At 44.0% G+C, this 21,972-nt stretch overlaps 2 protein-coding genes and 1 long non-coding RNA gene across 9 annotated transcripts in view; 2 read left to right on the top strand and 1 right to left on the bottom strand.

Annotated features, from left to right (window-relative positions):
- The window catches only part of LOC110530782 (rho guanine nucleotide exchange factor 18), a 49,309-nt gene extending 46,863 nt beyond the window's left edge, over positions 1 to 2,446 (top strand). For all 6 annotated transcript variants that reach the window (XM_036986532.2, XM_036986533.2, XM_090182867.1 and 3 more), the window contains exons 21-22: positions 439 to 537; positions 838 to 2,446. In XM_036986532.2, coding sequence (XP_036842427.2) covers positions 439 to 537; positions 838 to 1,022 — 284 coding nt within the window. In that variant the 3' untranslated portion in view covers positions 1,023 to 2,446. The remainder of the gene's footprint in view (positions 1 to 438; positions 538 to 837) is intronic.
- A 2,196-nt stretch (positions 2,447 to 4,642) lies between these two features.
- LOC149982164 (uncharacterized) lies at positions 4,643 to 4,921 on the top strand. The gene is made up of 2 exons (XR_016482684.1): positions 4,643 to 4,726; positions 4,771 to 4,921. It is a non-coding gene; the product is annotated as an uncharacterized LOC149982164 (long non-coding RNA).
- Positions 4,922 to 6,420: 1,499 nt separating this feature from the next.
- Positions 6,421 to 21,972, bottom strand: part of LOC110530781 (signal peptide peptidase-like 2B) — a 33,397-nt gene continuing 17,845 nt past the window's right edge. The window contains exons 9-15 of one of the 2 annotated variants that reach the window (XR_005052974.2): positions 17,924 to 18,005; positions 13,925 to 13,999; positions 12,581 to 12,643; positions 12,345 to 12,444; positions 10,867 to 10,944; positions 8,791 to 9,041; positions 6,421 to 7,954 (exon numbers count right to left, since the gene is read on the bottom strand). Coding sequence is in view for 1 of the 2 variants with exons in the window: in XM_036986531.2 (XP_036842426.1) it covers positions 7,802 to 7,954; positions 8,881 to 9,041; positions 10,867 to 10,944; positions 12,345 to 12,444; positions 12,581 to 12,643; positions 13,925 to 13,999; positions 17,924 to 18,005 (712 nt within the window). In the remaining variant the exon portion in view is untranslated. The remainder of the gene's footprint in view (positions 7,955 to 8,790; positions 9,042 to 10,866; positions 10,945 to 12,344; positions 12,445 to 12,580; positions 12,644 to 13,924; positions 14,000 to 17,923; positions 18,006 to 21,972) is intronic. The other variant, XM_036986531.2, reaches the window with a different exon arrangement.

Below are 21,972 nucleotides of genomic sequence, written 5' to 3'. Positions count from 1 at the left end.
TACACGGCTTATTTCAGAACAGAACAGAACACGGCTCAGGTCAGAACAGAACATGGCTCAGTAGAACACGGCTCAGGTCAGAACTGTACACGGCACTCCTATAATCTCAAACCTTCCGTTTATTAGTCATGTACTGATTCACTTGTTTTGAAGTCCTACTCTTTCCTCTTGACCTCAGCTGTGCTAGGGGAAATCATAACATTTACCCCATATTGATATTTTCTATGATCTGTTAAAGCAGTGTGCGTATATCTCCACCACAGGAGGCTTGTGGTAATGGCTGGAGTGGAATCACTGGAATGGTATCAAACACATGGTTTCTATGCATTTGATGCCATTCCATTTGCTCTGTTCCAGACATTATTATGAGCCGTCCTCCCCTCAGCATCCTCCACTGATCTCCATAGTTCTGATGCAGTGTTCTCTTTCCTCCTGCAGCGTCCATAGAAATGTCTCAGGTGGTGCCGATCAGAGTGACAGGAAATCAGAGTCTGAGAGGGAAGAAGACTGTGAGCCCACAGAGAAACTACCAATTAGGTAAGAGCCCTCACAGAAACTACATCAGGTAAAACCCGTTACTGATGCTACCAATCAGGTAAGAGCCCTCACTGATACTACCAATCAGGTAAAACCCCTCACTGATACTACCAATCAGGTAAAACCCCTCACTGATGCTACCAATCAGGTAAGAGCCCTCACTGGACCTACCAATCATCTAAGACGAGAACCTTGGGAGTTCCAGATACATATTGTCTGATTTTTACTGTTTTAACATCTCAGGAACTAAATTAACACACACAATAACTAAGTTAACCGTACGCTGTTATGCCTCTTCAGATGATTTCTTTAGTCCTCCAGAGCCCCTGTCCAGCGCTAAGCCCTCCCAGACCCTGTCGTCCAGCAGCAGCATGAGGACCAATAACCAGAGCCACGTCCCTCCACCCAAATCTCCACCTCCCCCTCCACCCTTCCCCAAAGACATAGCAAGCAAACCAACCAAGGAACACGTTATCTACCTGTAAAGATGTGATTTATATATTTTTTTTTACTGATTGGGCTTTCTAATTGCTGGTACTTATTGAGTTCCTGTTGAATTTCCACATTTCCAAAATTAATTTCTATTGTTTGGATGAGTGCTTGTCTCTAAACTCTCTCTGCACTCAAGTCTTTATGTTTTTAAGCCTTTTTAAAGATGATTTAAATTCATGTTAGGAAGCTGGTTATTACTTTGAATTGTTTACAGGTCTGAGGTGCCAAGCACGTAATCTCAGAGCGCATTAGAAACTCTTTTAAATTTGAATTGACCTGTTCCTCGTTTTGTATTTCTTCATGTCATAGAATGTATGGAAGTAAATGTTCATTTAGCTGTGAGGTGTAAAACTGACCAGTTTACCAGACGCAGTTTAAGTTTAGTCCAGCACTAAAAAAAGATTCTCAGTTGAGATTCTCCCAGTTTAAACATTTTTTTTTGTCCAAGACTAGGCTTAATCTGTGTCTGGGAAATGGGCCCTTATGGTATGGGAATTATGGTGTATTTTAACACTGTGAATAATAATGACTACTGTACTAAATTATGCCAATTCTACTGTGGTTTATGCCATTTTGTGATTTTTGTTATGAAGTTTACAGGAGAGGGTTTCATGACATTTTGTCAGACAGCTTCTCCACACCCATATCAACATGGATTGTTGTCAGTCAAGTTTTAGTTTAGTTTTACGACAGGAAAGTTTGTGTGTGAGAGTGAAATGTTAGAACTATCTTATGTGTGTACTTTGAACAAGAGGCAAAGCGTTTTGCCAGATGGTTTTTGTTCATCGTGTACCTGTCAAAAGGTTATGTTCTGGGAACTTTTTGAACAATGTTCTACGGGGAAGATGTTTGGAAGGATTTGTGAAGTATGTTGCTCATGGTTACACGGTTTCCAGTGAACACAGTCTGGGAATAGAATTAGAACACGTATGACAAAACATTTGTTTTTACTGCTCTAATTACGTCGCTACTATCTTCAAAATGGAATCTCCCTATAACACATGTTCTATTGTTTCTACTATGCTGTTGTTCCTTCTAACCTGGGTGGTTCCAGCCCTGAATGCTGATTGGCTGATATAGCCGTGGTATATCACACTGTGTGCCACGGGTATGACAAAACATTTGTTTTTACTGCTCTAATTATGTCGGTAACCAGTTTATAATAGCAATAAGGCCAGACGTGGTGTGGTATATGGCCAATATACCACGGCTAAGGACTGTGTCCAGGTACGCCGCGTTGCGTCGTTCGTAAGAACAGCCCTTAGCCGTGGTATATTGGCCATATACCACACCACGTCTGGCCTTATTGCTTAAATATGGTCTGGACATTCTGCTGTGATGTTGATGTCCTGGAGAACTGTTGTGGTTCCCATCCACAGCCGATGGAAGGAATAAAAAATAATGATGTTGCCTGTAATCAGCCTTGCCTGTTTGTTTCTAGAAGGAGGGCTCAGTCAAGTCAGGCCGGGGTTCAATCCAATGGTTTCCTTTAAAATCTGCATTGGCGTAATCGGATTGAATCACCGGCCTCAATGTCACCTCCGAATGACTCACTTCCTCCCATCCCATGTCCAGTCTGAAATAGCAGTGAAGCAGAGCAAGGACAAAGCAGTTCTGTCGTCGTGTATGTTTTGCCTCCAGTTCAGCCCCTCAATGGGTGAATCTCAATTGTATTTCCTTGATTCCTTTCATCCTCTCGCTTCAAAACACTTGGATGAGGTCAGAGGGGTACCTCAGAATTATAGTCACCATTCTTCTTCTGTTGCTAATATAAAACATTCAGTTGGTGGTATATGACCTGGCAGTAGCTTGAGTTCTGAATGGAGAGTCTGTCTGACTGGGAGAGTCACTCCGGGAGCCGATGGAGACTTGATGCCCTGTCACTACCTGGTTGCCTGGTCCTGGTTGCCTGGTCCTGGTTGCCTGGTCCTGGTTGCCTGGTCCTGGTTGCCTGGTCCTGGTTGCCTGGTCCTGGTTGCCTGGTCCTGGTTGCCTGGTCCTGGTTGCCTGGTCCTGCCCGTTAGCGCTGATGAAGTCTCCTCTGGCTCCCGGAGTGACTCTCCCAGTCAGACAGAGACTCTCCATTCAGAACTGATGATTCACACAGCACTGCAGCGCCTCCCTTGGCTCTCATCTCATCAGCAAGGCAGGCACACATTGTGGAGAGAAGGCTAGAGAGTCTGACTGCTGTGAGAGTGTCATTTGAGACGGGGCCAGAATGAAAAGGGTCATTTCATATTCAGTTGCAGTACAACTCTAGCTACTGCCAGGTCATATACCACCAACTGAACGTTTTTATATTCGCAACAGAAGAAGAATGGTGACTATATTTCTGAGGTTGGCAAATGATGAAGCCATGCAGAGGATGAAATGCTTTGTTTATTTATTTTGGCATCCTCCTCAGATGTTTACAAACCACCTGGTGACGTCATCAAATAACCCTGGTGAATATCTCATCTCATTGGCTGCAAAATAGTGTGCGGATGAATCTTGACAGGTCGCAAATACTGAGCTATGTTGTATGCTCAAACTATCCTGAACAAAAATATAAACGCAACATGCAACAATTTCAAACATTTTACTGAGTTACAGTTCATATAAGGAAATCTGTCAATTGAAATGAATTAATTTGGCCCTAATCTATGGATTTCACCTGACTGGGTGAGGGTGCAGCCATGGGTGGGCCTGGGCACACCCAATGGGGAGCCAGGCCCAGCCAATCAGAATGGCCCGCAAAAGGGCATAGGCCCCAGAAAAAGGGCTTTATTACAGACAGAAATACTCCTCAGTTTCATCAGCTGTCTGGGTTGCTGGTCTTCGACGATCTCGCAGGTGAAGAAGCCGGATGTGGAGGTCCTGGGCTGGCGTGGTTACACGTGGTCTGTGGTTGTGTGGCTGGTTGGACGTAATGCAAAATTCTCTACAAATGACGTTGGAGGCGGCTTATGGTAGAGAAATTAACATTCTTTGGCAATAGCTCTGGCGGACATTCCTGCAGTCAGCATGCCAATTGCACGCTCCCTCAACTTTATCTGTGGCATTGCGTTGTGTGTCAGAACTGCACATTTTTCATGATTACTGATCAATTTCTTCATACATTTATAATTAGTAAGTTTTATGTTTTCACAAATATTTTGTATTTTGTACGTATGTATTGTATATCGTGGTGTGGTTTTCATATAAGCCTACATCTGCACACTGTTTTTTATTTCATTCGTTTTTTTGTATTTATCTCTTGTTTTCTTTGGTGCAAATTATTATTTTTGACTGGCCTTTTATTGTCCCCAGCACAAGGTGCACCCCTGTAATGATCATGCTGTTTAATCAACATATTGATATGCCACACCTGTCGGGTGGATGGATTATCTTGGCAAAGGAGAAATGCTCACTAACAGGGATGTAAACAAATTTTGTGCACAACTTTTTTTTGAGAAATAAGCATTTTGTGTATGAAATATTTCGGGTTTCTTTTATTTCAACTAATGAAACACGGGACCAACATTTTAAATATAGCGTTTTTATATATATTTTTGTTTATAGGTGCCGGTACTGTTTATATTTAGGTGCTGGAACTCAACAATACTTTTAACCTAATTTTCTATCAGAGGTTCAGGAACTGTTTATATTTAGGTGCTGGAACTCAACAATACTTTTAACCTAATTTTCTATCAGAGGTTCAGGAACTGTTTATATTTAGGTGCTGGAACTCAACAATACTTTTAACCTAATTTTCTATCAGAGGTTCAGGAACTGTTTATATTGAGGTGCAGGAACTGTTTATATTGAGGTGCAGGAACTGAAACAGTAGAAACATCTGAGGTGCCGATATTCAGTTCCGGAGAGCTCCTGCACAAATATTTAGCAAATGTATTAAGTAAAAAAAAAAAAGAAAGTTACTGGAGATTTGAGACAATTGATTATAAGCTCAGCAAAAAAAAAGGAAACGTACCTTTTTCAGGACCCTGTCTTTCAAAGATAATTCGTAAAACATCCAAATAACTTCACAGATCTTTATTGTAAAGGGTTTAAACACTGTTTCCCATGCTTGTTCAATGAACAATAAACAATGAATGAACACGCACCTGTGGAACGGTTGTTAAGACACTAACAGCTTGCAGACGGTAGGCAATTAAGGTCACAGTTATGAAAACTTAGGACACTAAAAAGGCATCTCTACTAATTCTGAAAAACACCAAAAGAAAGATGGCCAGGGTCCCTGCTCATCTGCATGAACATACCTTAGGCATGCTGCGAGGCATGAGGACTGCAGGTGTGGCCAGGGAAATAAATTGCAATGTCCGTACTGTGAGACGCCTAAGATAGCGCTACAGGGAGACAGGACGGACAACTGATCGTCCTCGCAGTGGCAGACCACGTGTAACAACACCTGCACAGGATCGGTACATCCGAACATCACACCTGCGGGACAAGTACAGGATGGCAACAACAACTGCCGAGTTACACCAGGAACGCACAATCCCTCCCATCAGTGCTCAGACTGTCCGCAATAGGCTGAGAGAAGCTGGACTGAGGGCTTGTAGGCCTGTCGTAAGGAAGGTCCTCACCAGACCACACCGGCAAAAACGTCACTGGACCAGACAGGTCTGGCAAAAAGTGCTCTTCACTGACGAGTCGCGGTTTTGTCTCACCAGGGGTGATGGTCAGATTCACGTTTATCGTCAAAGAAATGAGCGTTACACCGAGGCCTGTACTCTGGAGCGAGATCGATTTGGAGGTGGAGGGTCCGTCATGGTCTGGGGCGGTGTGTCACAGCATCATCGGACTGAGCTTGTTGTCATTGCAGGGAATCTCAACGCTGTGCATTACAGGGAAGACATCCTCCTCCCTCGACATCCTCCTCCCTCATGTGGTACCCTTCCTGCAGGTTCATCCTGACATGACCTTCCAGCATGACAATGCCACCAGACATACTACTTGTTCTGTGCGTGATTTCCTGCAAGACAGGAATGTCCGTGTTCTGCCATGGCCAGCGAAGAGCCCGGATCTCATTCCCATTGAGCACGTTTGGGAACTGTTGGATCGGAGGGTGAGTGCTAGGGCCATGCCCCCCAGACATGTCCGGGAACTTGCAGGTGCCTTGGTGGAAAAGTGGGGTAACATTTCACAGCAAGAACTGGCAAATCTGGTGCAGTCCTTGAGGAGATGCACTGCAGTACTTAATTCTGTTGGTGGCCACACCAGATACAGACTGTTACTTTTGATTTTGACCCCCCCCCCCCCTTGTTCAGGGACACATTATTAAATTTCTATTAGTCACATGTCTGTGGAAGTTGTTCAGTTTGTCTCCGTTGTTGAATCTTGTTAAATGGTCATACAAATATTTAGACATGTTAAGTTTTCTGAAAATGAACACAGTTGACAGTGAGGACGTTTTTTTTGTTGTTGCTGAGTTTATTATCATGAGACAACCTCCCCCCTCCCCCCAAACAACATAAAGTATCACTTATCAGTTTAAGAAACATAATAAACTAACACATGAATACAGAACTCTGTCTTCATAAAGCACTATGCACAGAGACATTCCAATTGTAACCATGGACACCAGTAAGGCCAAAACCCATTAAGACAATATGAATTATATAACCAAAATCGGTCGCTCTACATTAGGTCTCCTTATAACCCATGTGTTCACATGGTAGCTACATACCAGTAAGTAGTTAGTGTAATTGATTAGTTACAACTTTAAAAACTGTTAAACATGTTTAAGTACTATTTGAACCTAGCTGCCTACAATGTAATTACACCTATATACTACTGTATGTATCTACCACATAAATACATGGGTTTTACACCTAATGGAAAATGGGACCACAAAATCTACTAGAGAAACGGTGTGGACAACATTAACTGTTGCACCCTTAGTATTATATAAAGACAGTGTGTAAGCTACTATATAAACCACACACTATTGTTGACAGCCTGGTTTAAACCAAACCCATAGCATGCAAAAACAATAAAAGGTCAGATTTAAACCATTGGAGAAGGTTTCCCGGGCACGGATTAAGCCTTATCCAGGATTTATATCAATTTACAAGGAGATTCTCCATTAAGCTTGCTTTTTTTTAGTTCACTAGGAAACCGGCCCTTTGACCCCCTAAATCGATAATCATTCTATACCGTTTAGGTCGTTGAGAATCCATGATAGCACCACATGATATAGGGTATGTACGGTAGATACTTCCTCTGTCATAAACAGAGAGACAGGCCGTAGTGTGGTTCTTCTTCTTCCAGGTGCTTAATAAAGGAGATTGGGAAAAATTGGGAACAAGCTAACCGACAGAGCTTCTGGTGGTAGGACTGCAACACATTGACCTTCTAGTTGTGGATATTGTTGACTGCTATTTTGCATAGGACTGGTGGGATAAATGACGAACTGGAGGACAGGAGAGTTTGGAGACGAAACGTCTATTTTATGTGACGGGATGATAAAACTCATGAGAGGGGCGTTAAGTCAGCGTAGGTCGCAGCCGGGGCTGTGTATGTTGTGCTCTTTGACCTGGGTCTACAGCGCATCATCCAGGACTCTCAGCCAGTGCTGATCCCTGCTGACCCCAAGGTGTTTCACACGGTGAAGAACTGCCACTGTAGGTTGAGTGCCCTCCCTCTCTCCCGTCTGTCTTTTTCTTACCCTTTTTCACACCAACTGCACTGAAATGTTTATCATTTGTTTAAGAACTTATAGTGTTCCATTGAGATCCTATGTGTCAAAAATAAAATGAAATGAATAAGAAATTGGCATCCTAGAAGTCCTTTACTCTGATTTGCTGGTCTCTTTCTCTGGAAGGGGAGTGTCCTCACTCTGATTGGTTGCATCAGGACCTTGTGGCTCAGGATTGGTGAGGGGGTCATCTGTGGGTGGTCCTGGGGTTTGCATACAGTTGATTGGTTGCAGAACTATGGGAGGCTGAGAGGGATATACAGAGTGGAGACATCAGACCACTGTGGAGCAAGTCTGGGAGACAGACTATTGCCAACAATAGTCACACAGATAAGATTGTTTAAGCAGGATGCCAACAAAATATACAGCCATTCCTCTCAACAAGTGGATCAATCGGCTTGATGGTTTTTCTACCATGAGGTTGTTGTCCTTCACTAGAATCACCACTGACTGGAGGAGTGTGTTAGCCAGCCTGGAAGACCGTTAGCAGAGGTATGGCTGTACATTGAGCTTGAAAACACCTCAGATAAAACTGGTGCCCTGGGTTGGCCTTACAGCACAAACATATTTGGGGACCAGGCTACTTCAGACACACAGAGGGGAAAAACAGTCTCAGGAAGGAAAGTTGCTTCAGAGCACCTCGTTTCACACCACATTCAAACCCAGTAGCTTATAGAAGCATCTTCACACTTTGCAGTTCAGAGAAAATGGGTGAGAGACAGTTCAGAACACTCCCCTTGTCATCACCAGATACAATTCATGTTGTCAATGTGTGAATTCATCACGACTCTACCTACCAATAGTGTTTAATGACCCTAGAAGTATCTATTCTAACACCACAGGACAATCTATTAAGACAATATGACACTTATCTAGGAGCAGAGGAATACAATGGGAGAATCCAGGCGGGTGGCAGACACAGACCCTGGAGCCCTCAGCAGCAAAGCAGAGAACCCACAGTAAAATGACAGTAGAGAACAGGAAGGGGCGGAGCAGAGCAGGGGGGACAGCAAACAGAAACAGCATGTTGGAACGAAGAAGCGGATTATATCTAGTTTGTTTTCGGGGTTACGGTACTCAACTTTAAATTCTAGGTTTACTTTGTGGTACAAAACACTAGAAATGTTTCTTTCCGTAGAAGAAGAAGGCACTCAAATCAAACTGGTAATCACCACAAATCCACTTCCTGTCCAGAATAATGGCAGCTCTTTGCGCCACAGCGCCACCGCCAGGCTGGAGAGGAGGGTGCAAGGCACCAGGTATAACAGGGCCGGTTGACCCATCTGCATCAGGGCCAGAGCTACGAAGGTGATGAGCAGCCCGATACCATAACCTTCATGAGGGAGAGACAGGAGGGAGAGGAGAGTGGGTGGAGGGGGAGGGACGGAGGGAGAGGAGGGTGGGTGGAGAGGGAGGGAGAGGAGAGTGGGTGGAGGGGGCGGGAGGGAGAGGAGAGTGGGTGGAGGGGGAGGGAGGGAGAGGAGAGTGGGTGGAGCGGTAGAGAGGGAGAGGAGAGTGGGTGGAGGGGGAGGGAGGGAGGGAGAGGAGAGTGGGTGGAGGGGGCGGGAGGGAGGGAGAGGAGAGTGGGTGGAGGGGGAGGGAGGGAGGGAGAGGAGAGTGGGGGGAGGGAGGGGAGAGGAGAGTGGGTGGAGCGGTAGAGAGGGAGAGGAGAGTGGGTGGAGGGGGAGGGAGGGAGGGAGGGAGGGAGAGGAGAGTGGGTGGAGGGGAGGGAGGGAGGGAGAGGAGTGTGGGTGGGTGGAGGGGGAGGGAGGGAGAGGAGAGTGGGTGGAGGGGGAGAGAGAGGAGGGAGAGGAGAGTGGGTGGAGGGGAAGAGGAGAGTGGGTGGAGGGGGGAGAGGGGGAGAGAGAGGAGAGTGGGTGGAGGGGGAGGGAGAGGAGAGTGGGTGGAGGGGGAGGGAGAGGAGAGTGGGTGGAGGGGGAGAGGAGAGTGGGTGGGGGTGGAGGGGGAGAGGAGAGTGGGTGGAGGGGGAGAGAGAGGAGAGTGGGTGGAGGGGGAGAGGGGGAGAGAGAGGAGAGTGGGTGGAGGGGGAGAGAGAGGAGAGTGGGTGGAGGGGGAGAGGGGGAGAGAGAGGAGAGTGGGTGGAGGGGGAGAGAGAGGAGAGTGGGTGGAGGGGGAGAGGGGGAGAGAGAGGAGAGTGGGTGGAGGGGGAGAGAGAGGAGAGTGGGTGGAGGGGGAGAGAGAGGCGAGTGGGTGGAGGGGGAGAGGGGGAGAGAGAGGAGAGTGGGTGGAGGGGGAGAGGGGGAGAGAGAGGAGAGTGGGTGGAGGGGGAGAGAGAGGAGAGTGGGTGGAGGGGGAGAGAGAGGAGAGTGGGTGGAGGGGGAGAGAGGAGAGTGGGTGGAGGGGGAGAGAGGAGAGTGGGTGGAGGGGGAGAGGGGGAGAGAGAGGAGAGTGGGTGGAGGGGGAGAGAGAGGAGAGTGGGTGGAGGGGGAGAGAGAGGAGAGTGGGTGGAGGGGGAGAGAGAGGAGAGTGGGTGGAGGGGGAGAGGGGGAGAGAGAGGAGAGTGGGTGGAGGGGGAGAGAGAGGAGAGTGGGTGGAGGGGGAGAGAGAGGCGAGTGGGTGGAGGGGGAGAGAGAGGAGAGTGGGTGGAGGGGGAGAGGGGGAGAGAGAGGAGAGTGGGTGGAGGGGGAGAGAGGAGAGTGGGTGGAGGGGGAGAGGGGGAGAGAGAGGAGAGTGGGTGGAGGGGGAGAGGGGGAGAGAGAGGAGAGTGGGTGGAGGGGGAGAGGGGGAGAGAGAGGAGAGTGGGTGGAGGGGGAGAGAGGAGAGTGGGTGGAGGGGGAGAGGGGGAGAGAGAGGAGAGTGGGTGGAGGGGGAGAGGGGGAGAGAGAGGAGAGTGGGTGGAGGGGGAGAGGGGGAGAGAGAGGAGAGTGGGTGGAGGGGGAGAGGGGGAGAGAGAGGAGAGTGGGTGGAGGGGGAGAGGGGGAGAGAGAGGAGAGTGGGTGGAGGGGGAGAGGGGGAGAGAGAGGAGAGTGGGTGGAGGGGGAGAGGGGGAGAGAGAGGAGAGTGGGTGGAGGGGGAGGGAGAATGAAGCAGGTTTGTTACTGCTTGTTTGGAACAAATAGTAGTTGTTATAAAAGACTCTACACACAAATGGCGTTTTTGACTATCAAAAAGACAATGGAAATGTGTGTCGGTCTTACCGATAGTGCAGGCCAGGAAATAGAACCGTGAGGACTGCATTAGGATGTCAAACCTGTGACAGTAGGCTATCAGCAGACCTGAGAAAGAAAGAACATGGTCAGCTCAACAGGGACGAGTACAGATATCTCGCCACAGAAAGATACGATAACAAGAGTTAGATATTATACGATAACACGAGTTAGATATTATACGATAACAAGAGTTAGATATTATACGATAACAAGAGTTAGATATTATACGATAACAAGAGTTAGATATTGTACGATAACAAGAGTTAGATATTGTACGATAACAGGAGCAGAGTACAGTACAGTAGGAGACTACAGGAGTATAGTACAGTAGTAAAATACAGTACAGTAGTAGACTATAGTACAGTAGTAGACTACAGTACAGAAGTAGACTATAGTACAGTAGTAGAGTACAGTAGTATACTACAGTACAGTAGTAGACTATAGTACAGTAGTAGAGTACAGTAGTATACTACAGTACAGTAGTAGACTAGAGTACAGTAGTAGAGTACAGTAGTAGACTATAGTACAGTAGTAGAGTACAGTAGTAGACTACAGTACAGTAGTAAAATACAGTACAGTTGTAGACTATAGTACAGTAGTAGAGTACAGTACAGTAGTAGACTAGAGTACAGTAGTAGAGTAAAAGTGGTAGACTATAGTACAGTAGTAGACTAGAGTACAGTAGTAGAGTACAGTAGTAGAGTATAGTACAGTTGTAGAATACAGTACAGTAGTAGACTATAGTACAGTTGTAGACTAGTACAGTAGTAGAGTACAGTAGTAGACTATAGTACAGTAGTAGACTAGTACAGTAGTAGACTATAGTACAGTAATATAGTAGAGTAGTAGACTATATTACAGTTGTAGACTATAGTTCAGTAGTAGACTATAGTACAGTAGTAAAATACAGTATAGTAGTAGACTATAGTACAGTAGTGGACTATAGTACAGTAGTAGACTATAGTACAGTTGTAGACTAGTACAGTAGTAGAGTACAGTAGTAGACTATAGTACAGTAGTAGACTAGTACAGTACTAGACTATAGTACAGTAGTAGACTATAGTACAGTAGTATAGTACAGTAGTAGACTATAGTACAGTAATATAGTAGAGTAGTAGACTATAGTACAGTTGTAGACTATAGTACAGTAGTAGAGTACAGTAGTAGACTATAGTACAGTAATTTGGTAGAGTAGTAGACTATAGTACAGTTGTAGACTAGTACAGTAGTAGACTATAGTACAGTAGTAGACTATAGTACAGTAGTATAGTAGAGTAGTAGACTATAGTACAGTAGTAGACTATAGTACAGTTGTAGACTAGTACAGTAGTAGAGTACAGTAGTAGACTATAGTACAGTAGTAGACTAGTACAGTAGTAGACTAGTACAGTAGTAGACTATAGTACAGTAGTAGACTATAGTACAGTAGTAAAATACAGTATAGTAGTATAGTAGAGTAGTATTACCTGGGACTAAGATGTCTCCAAATCCAAGCAGAGAAAAGGGCCTGTCACACAGAGCCAGAGGGGAGGAGTTGAGGCGGGGTACTTTGAGCACCATAGGAAGCTGGAGGAAGGCCAGCAAGGACAGGAAGCATCCTTTATTAGTTACATTATCACAGCCTTCTAGTGTTACATCACTTCAAGAGAACAAACAACTGTCATAACGAGACCAAATCAAATCAAATCGATGCCTACTGTACCTTTTCATGTGTGGAGGAGTCAGAGGGCCCAGCCGCCACCTCCACCATGATACTATGACCACTCTGAGGAGACAAACACAGGACAACAACATGGTAGTGGGCTTAAAGCAGGGTTTCCCAAACTTGGTCCCGGGGCCCCCACTAGGTGCACGTGCCGTTTTTTGCCCTAGCACTACACAGCCGATTCAAATAAACAAAGCTTGATGATGAGTTGGTTATTTGAATCAGCTATGTAGTACTAGGGCAAAAAAAAAACTGCATGTTCACCCAAGGGGGGGCCCCAGGACTGAGTTTGGGAAACACTGATAATGTAGTCCATTTATCTAGCCAGTTAGTTAGTTATTGCTTCATGTATAGCACATACAGTGCGTTCAGAAAGTATTCACACCCTTTTGTAATGGCAAGCTTAATTAACAAGATCAGGAGTAAAAATGTGCTTGTGTGCAATAATAGTGTTTAACATGATTTTTTGAATGACTAACTAATCTCTGTACTCCACACATACAATTATCTGTAAGGTCCCTCAGTCGAGCAGTGATTTCAAAGACATATTCAAGCACAATGACCAGGGAGGTTTTCCAATACCTCGCAAAGAAGGGCACCTGTTGGTAGATGGCTAAAAATAAATTGACATTGAATATCCCTTCGAGCATGGTGAAGTTATTAATCACCTATACAACCCAGTCACGACAAAGATAAAGGCATCCTTCCTAACTCAGTTGCCAAAGAGGAAGGAAACCGCTCAGGGATTTCATCATAAGGCCAATGGTGACTTTAAATCAGTTTCAGAGTTTATTGGCTGTGATATGAGAAAACTGAGGATGGATCAACAACATTGTAGTTACTCCACAATACTAACCTAAATGACAGAGTGAAAAGAAGGAATACTTTCTGAAGGCACTGTTTAGCACCGCCTGTATAGCACCGCCTGTTTAGCACCGCCTGTTTAGCACCGCCTGTATAGCACCGCCTGTATAGCACCGCCTGTTTAGCACCGCCTGTATAGCACCGCCTGTATAGCACCGCCTGTATAGCACCGCCTGTATAGCACCGCCTGTTTAGCACCGCCTGTTTAGCACCGCCTGTATAGCACCGCCTGTATAGCACCGCCTGTATAGCACCGCCTGTATAGCACCGCCTGTTTAGCACCGCCTGTATAGCACCGCCTGTATAGCACCGCCTGTATAGCACCGCCTAAGTCTTATCTTTTTTCACTCATTCAGATCAGCTTTTTGCCAATAATTGGTGAAAATATCAGAAATTTGTCCTGTAACAAAAAGCGCTTTAGGATTAAATAGGTATCAATATTTCCTATTCAAAAGGAGAGGCCCCACTGTGACGTACCTTGGTGAAGAGAGGAGTAATAAAAACAAAGAAAACATCGTAGACAAACAGGGTCACCAGCAGCATGGTGCAGGCCTGGAGCAGAACACACGGAAGAACAAGAAGACATTAATACGACTCCTCCAGCTTATGGATGTTGTTCAACGAGGTTAGGATACAGAGGTCATAGGGGGTCGGGGAAAAAAAACTCTTGGTCATTAAACACGCACATGCATGATCATCAGTACAACTCCTGGCCCTAAGTAGTTAATGTGGTCGGTAACACTTTAAAATGACAGACAAATCCACTGACCTTGAATGGGATAGTCCAGTTCTAGTGATTCTACTTTTATTATAGAATCATTTAGTTAGTGCTTGCAATTTGTCCTATTTCACACATGTACTAATAGTGTGTACTAATACGCATGTGTGAATTGGAAATGTTTTTGTTGTGTTTGTAATATCACAACTTGGAGAGTGGGGTCACAGCCAGGAACTGCCATTATCAATGGAGATCCAGGAGCAATTAGGGATAAGTGCCTTGCTCAAGGGCACATAAAGATTTTTTTCGACCTTGTCGGCTCTGGGATTCGACCAAGCGAGATTTTGGTTGCCGGCCCACCGCTCGGCTACCTTCCTCCCTGTTACGCTATGATCCATCTACGTGTATCGATTGAATTACAGTTGAAGTCGGAAGTTTACATACACCAAGTTGACTGTGCCTTTAAACAGCTTGGAAAATTCCAGAAAATGATGTTATGGCATTAGAAGCTTCTGATAGGCTAATTGACATCCTTTGAGTCAATTGGAGGTGTACCTATGGATGTATTTCAAGGCCTACCTTCAAGGCCTAAACTTAGTTCCTTTTCGCTTGACATCATGGGAAAATCAAAAGAAATCAGACAAGACCTCAGAAAAGACCATCCACAAGTCTGGTTCATCCTTGGGAGCAATTTCCAAATGCCTAAAGGTACCACGTTCCTCTGTACAAACAATAGTACGCAAGTATAAACACCATGGGACCACGCAGCCGTCATACCGCTCAGGAAGGAGATGCATCCTAGATCCTAGAGATGAACGTACTTTGGTGCGAAAAGTGAAAATCAATCCCAGAACAGCAGCAAAGGACCTTATGAAAATGCTGGAGGAAACAGGTAAAAAAGTATCTATATCCACAGTAAAACGAGTCTTATATTGACATAACCTGAAAGGCCGCTCAGCAAGGAAGAAGCTACTGCTCCAAAACCGCCATAAAAAAGCCAGACTACGGTTTGCAACTGCACATGGGGACAAAGATTGTACTTTTTGGAGAAATGTCCTCTGGTCTGATGAAACAAAAATAGAACTGCTTGGCCATAATGACCATCGTTATGTTTGGAGGAAAAAGGGGGAGGCTTGCAAGCCAAAGAACACCATCCCAACCATGAAGCACGGGGGTGGCAGCATCATGTTGTGGGGGTGCTTTTCTGCAGGAGGGACTGGTGCACTTCACAAAATACAGTGCCTTGCGAAAGTATTCGGCCCCCTTGAACTTTGCGACATTTTGCCACATTTCAGGCTTCAAACATAAAGATATAAAACTGTATTTTTTTGTGAAGAATCAACAACAAGTGGGACACAATCATGAAGTGGAACGACATTTATTGGATATTTCAAACTTTTTTAACAAATCAAAAACTGAAAAATTGGGCGTGCAAAATTATTCAGCCCCTTTACTTTCAGTGCAGCAAACTCTCTCCAGAAGTTCAGTGAGGATCTCTGAATGATCCAATGTTGACCTAAATGACTAATGATGATAAATACAATCCACCTGTGTGTAATCAAGTCTCCGTATAAATGCACCTGCACTGTGATAGTCTCAGAGGTCCGTTAAAAGCGCAGAGAGCATCATGAAGAACAAGGAACACACCAGGCAGGTCCGAGATACTGTTGTGAAGAAGTTTAAAGCTGGATTTGGATACAAAAATATTTCCCAAGCTTTAAACATCCCAAGGAGCACTGTGCAAGCGATAATATTGAAATGGAAGGAGTATCAGACCACTGCAAATCTACCAAGACCTGGCCGTCCCTCTAAACTTTCAGCTCATACAAGGAGAAGACTGATCAGAGATGCAGCCAAGAGGCCCATGATCACTCTGGATGAACTGCAGAGATCTACAGCTGAGGTGGGAGACTCTGTCCATAGGACAACAATCAGTCGTATATTGCACAAATCTGGCCTTTATGGAAGAGTGGCAAGAAGAAAGCCATTTCTTATAGATATCCATAAAAAGTGTTGTTTAAAGTTTGCCACAAGCCACCTGGGAGACACACCAAACATGTGGAAGAAGGTGCTCTGGTCAGATGAAACCAAAATTGAACTTTTTGGCAACAATGCAAAACGTTATGTTTGGCGTAAAAGCAACACAGCTCATCACCCTGAACACACCATCCCTACTGTCAAACATGGTGGTGGCAGCATCATGGTTTGGGCCTGCTTTTCTTCAGCAGGGACAGGGAAGATGGTTAAAATTGATGGGAAGATGGATGGAGCCAAATACAGGACCATTCTAGAAGAAAACCTGATGGAGTCTGCAAAAGACCTGAGACTGGGACGGAGATTTGTCTTCCAACAAGACAATGATCCAAAACATAAAGCAAAATCTACAATGGAATGGTTCAAAAATAAACATATCCAGGTGTTAGAATGGCCAAGTCAAAGTCCAGACCTGAATCAAATCGAGAATCTGTGGAAAGAACTGAAAACTGCTGTTCACAAATGCTCTCCATCCAACCTCACTGAGCTCGAGCTGTTTTGCAAGGAGGAATGGGAAAAAAATTCTATCTCTCGATGTGCAAAACTGATAGAGACATACCCCAAGCGACTTACAGTTGTAATCGCAGCAAAAGGTGGCGCTACAAAGTATTAACTTAAGGGGGCTGAATAATTTTGCACGCCCAATTTTTCAGTTTTTGATTTGTTAAAAAAGTTTGAAATATCCAATAAATGTCGTTCCACTTCATGATTGTGTCCCACTTGTTGTTGATTCTTCACAAAAAAATACAGTTTTATATCTTTATGTTTGAAGCCTGAAATTTGGCAAAAGGTCGCAAAGTTCAAGGGGGCCGAATACTTTCGCAAGGCACTGTAGATGGCATCATGAGGCAGGAAAATGATGTGGATATATTGAAGCAACATCTCAAGACATCAGTCAGGAAGTTAAAGCTTGGTCACAAATGGGTCTTCCAAATGGACAATGACCCCAAGCATACTTCCAAAGTTGTGGCAAAATGGCTTAAGGACAACAAAGTCAAGGTATTGGAGTGGCCATCACAAAGCCCTGACCTCAATCCTATAGAAAATGTGTGAGCAGAACTGAAAAAGTGTGTGCGAGCAAGGAGGCTTAAAAACCTGGCTCAGTTACACCAGCTCTGTCAGGAGGAATGGGCCAAAATTCACCCAACTTATTGTGGGAAGCTTGTGGAAGGCTACTAGAAACGTTTGACCCAAGTTAAACAATTTAAAGGCAATGCTTCCAAATACTAATTGAGTGTATGTAAACTTCTGACCCACTGAGAATGTGATAAAAGAAATCATTCTCTCTACTATTATTCTGACATTTCACATTCTTAAAATAAAGTTGTGATCCTGACTGACCTAAGACAGGGAATTTTTACTAAGATTTGTGAAAAACTGAGTTAGCATATGTATTTGGCTAAGGTGTATGTAAACTTTAGACTTCAACTGTACATATAGAATCATACTGACTATACAATTATAGGATCTCTATACTGGTGGGCTCCCGCACTGCATCTCAGTGCTAGAGGCGTCATTACCGACACCCTGATTCGAATCCAGGCTCTATCACAACCGGCCGGGCCTTGGGAGTCCCATATAGAGGTACACAATTGGCCCAACGTCATCTGGATTTGGCAGGTGTAGGCTGTCATTGTACATAAGAATTTGTTTTTAACTGACTTGCCTAGTTAAATAAAATACAAATGAGGTGAATAGGCCTGGCATTAAAACGGTGTATGCACCTTAAACGTGGGCAGTCTGATAGTCTTGAGCATGTAGAGACAGAAGGCTATGCCCAGGGCGTCTTGTAACACCCACGCCCACCTAGGAGAGGACACAGCAGATGGCAGGAACAACAGTTAGCCAGCACAAACAAAACACCTCAAGTAGCAATGCAAATATGACAGTACAGCTATATGGACACTCAGTCACTGTGGTACTTTTTAATGGTGAGTTTACAAAACATAGATTTGAAACTTGTATCTCATTATGTTGAAATAAGTATAGCCAGTCGTAACTGTAATGGCTTAGCAGATAATAAGAAAAGACGATCAGTATTTACCTGACTAAAAGAGAAGGAATTTATCTATTGTTTACAGGAAACTCATTCAGCAATGTTAGATGAAGCTGTGTGGAAAAAGGACTGAGGGGTGAAATATATTCTCCCAATGGGCAAAGACATTTAAAAAGGGGTGATATTAATTAACAGTAATTTTGATCTGAATGTGCAAATTGTCCAAACAGATCCTCAAGGTAGATGGATGATTTTAAAATAGGTTATTTGACCATAAACAGACATGGCTCATTAACCTATACAGTCCGAATAATGATGATCCACACTTCTTTGAAAACATATATATTCTGTTAAAGGTCCCCAAAGCCCACACATCCCTGGGTCCCTTGTCTTTTCAGTTCGCTGCAGCTAGCGACTGGAACGAGCTGCAACTAACACATCTCTTCATTCAAAGGCTCAATCATGGACACTCTTACTGACAGTTGTGGCTGCTTTGTGTGATGTATTGTTGTCTCTACCTTCTTGCCCTTTGTGTTGTTGTCTGTGCCCAATAATGTTTGTACCCTGTTTTATGCTGCTACCATGTTGTGATGCTACCACGTTGTTGTCATGTGGTTTTGCTACCATGCTGTGTTGTCATGTGTTGCTGCTTTGCTATGTTGTTGTCCTAGGTCTGTCTTTATGTAGTGTTGTCTCTCTCGTCGTGATGTGTGGTCATGTGTTGCTGCCTTGCTATGTTGTTGTCCTAGGTCTGTCTTTATGTAGTGTTGTCTCTCTCGTCATGATGTGTGGTCATGTGTTGCTGCCTTGCTATGTTGTTGTCCTAGGTCTGTCTTTATGTAGTGTTGTCTCTCTCGTCATGATGTGTGGTCATGTGTTGCTGCCTTGCTATGTTGTTGTCCTAGGTCTGTCTTTATGTAGTGTTGTCTCTCTCGTCGTGATGTGTGGTCATGTGTTGCTGCCTTGCTATGTTGTTGTCCTAGGTCTGTCTTTATGTAGTGTTGTCTCTCTCGTCATGATGTGTGGTCATGTGTTGCTGCCTTGCTATGTTGTTGTCCTAGGTCTGTCTTTATGTAGTGTTGTCTCTCTCGTCATGATGTGTGGTCATGTGTTGCTGCCTTGCTATGTTGTTGTCCTAGGTCTGTCTTTATGTAGTGTTGTCTCTCTCGTCATGATGTGTGGTCATGTGTTGCTGCCTTGCTATGTTGTTGTCCTAGGTCTGTCTTTATGTAGTGTTGTCTCTCTCGTCGTGATGTGTGGTCATGTGTTGCTGCCTTGCTATGTTGTTGTCCTAGGTCTGTCTTTATGTAGTGTTGTCTCTCTCGTCATGATGTGTGGTCATGTGTTGCTGCCTTGCTATGTTGTTGTCCTAGGTCTGTCTTTATGTAGTGTTGTCTCTCTCGTCATGATGTGTTGTCATGTGTTGCTGCTTTGCTATGTTGTTGTCCTAGGTCTGTCTTTATGTAGTGTTGTGTCTGTCTTTATGTAGTGTTGTCTCTCTCGTCATGATGTGTGTTTTGTCCTATATATATTTATATTTTATCACATTTGTTTGTATTTTTAATCCCCCGTCCCCCGCAGGAGGCCTTTTGCCTTTTGGTAGGCCGTCATTGTAAATAAGAATTGGTTCTTAACTGACTTGCCTAGTTAAATAAAAGGTTATGGTTTTAAATATCTCTATGGACCGTAAAGGAAATCACACTATAACCTATCAACCTCATGCACTTAAGGAAATCACGAATGTCATGGATATATTAGAACTAGTGGATATATGGAGGTTTAATATCCTGATCTAGTGAGATATACATGGAGGAGGTTTAATATCCTGACCTAGTGAGATATACATGGAGGAGGTTTAATATCCTGACCTAGTGAGATATACATGGAGGAGGTTTAATATCCTGACCTAGTGAGATATACATGGAAGAGGTTTAATATCCTGACCTAGTGAGATATACATGGAGGAGGTTTAATACCCTGACCTAGTGAGATATACATGGAGGTTTAATACCCTGACCTAGTGAGATATACATGGAGGAGGTTTAATATCCTGACCTAGTGAGATATACATGGAAGAGGTTTAATATCCTGACCTAGTGAGATATACATGGAGGAGGTTTAATACCCTGACCTAGTGAGATATACATGGAGGTTTAATACCCTGACCTAGTGAGATATACATGGAGGAGGTTTAATATCCTGACCTAGTGAGATATACATGGAGGAGGTTTAATATCCTGACCTAGTGAGATATACATGGAGGAGGTTTAGTAACCTGACCTAGTGAGATATACATGGAGGAGGTTTAGTAACCTGACCTAGTGAGATATACATGGAGGAGGTTTAATATCCTGATCTAGTGAGATATACATGGAGGAGGTTTAATACCCTGACCTAGTGAGATATACATGGAGGAGGTTTAATATCCTGACCTAGTGAGATATACATGGAGGAGGTTTAATATCCTGACCTAGTGAGATATACATGGAGGAGGTTTAATATCCTGACCTAGTGAGATATACATGGAGGAGGTTTAATACCCTGACCTAGTGAGATATACATGGAGGAGGTTTAATATCCTGACCTAGTGAGATATACATGGAGGAGGTTTAATATCCTGACCTAGTGAGATATACATGGAGGTTTAATATCCTGACCTAGTGAGATATACATGGGGAGGTTTAATATCCTGACCTAGTGAGATATACATGGGGAGGTTTAATATCCTGACCTAGTGAGATATACATGGGGAGGTTTAATATCCTGACCTAGTGAGATATACATGGAGGAGGTTTAATATCCTGACCTAGTGAGATATACATGGAGGAGGTTTAATATCCTGACCTAGTGAGATATACATGGAGGAGGTTTAATATCCTGACCTAGTGAGATATACATGGAGGAGGTTTAGTATCCTGACCTAGTGAGATATACATGGAGGAGGTTTAATATCCTGACCTAGTGAGATATACATGGAGGAGGTTTAATATCCTGACCTAGTGAGATATACATGGAGGAGGTTTAATATCCTGACCTAGTGAGATATACATGGAGGTTTAATATCCTGACCTAGTGAGATATACATGGAGGTTTAATACCCTGACCTAGTGAGATATACATGGAGGTTTAATATCCTGACCTAGTGAGATATACATGGCGGAGGTTTAATATCCTGACCTAGTGAGATATACATGGAGGAGGTTTAATATCCTGACCTAGTGAGATATACATGGAGGAGGTTTAATATCCTGACCTAGTGAGAAATACATGGAGGAGGTTTAATATCCTGACCTAGTGAGATATACATGGAGGAGGTTTAATATCCTGACCTAGTGAGATATACATGGAGGAGGTTTAATATCCTGACCTAGTGAGATATACATGGAGGAGGTTTAATATCCTGACCTAGTGAGATATACATGGAGGAGGTTTAATATCCTGACCTAGTGAGATATACATGGAGGAGGTTTAATATCCTGATCTAGTGAGATATACATGGAGGAGGTTTAATATCCTGACCTAGTGAGATATACATGGAGGTTTAATATCCTGACCTAGTGAGATATACATGGAGGAGGTTTAATATCCTGACCTAGTGAGATATACATGGAGGAGGTTTAATACCCTGACCTAGTGAGATATACATGGAGGAGGTTTAATATCCTGACCTAGTGAGATATACATGGAGGAGGTTTAATATCCTGACCTAGTGAGATATACATGGAGGAGGTTTAATATCCTGACCTAGTGAGATATACATGGAGGAGGTTTAATACC

Source organism: Oncorhynchus mykiss, chromosome 8 (assembly GCF_057628025.1).
Source record: "Oncorhynchus mykiss isolate SJ-2025 chromosome 8, ASM5762802v1, whole genome shotgun sequence".
NCBI classification, from domain to species: Eukaryota; Metazoa; Chordata; class Actinopteri; order Salmoniformes; family Salmonidae; genus Oncorhynchus; species Oncorhynchus mykiss.
The sequence above is the reverse complement of the archived record's forward strand: the minus strand, read 5'-3'. Positions and strand labels throughout refer to the sequence as shown.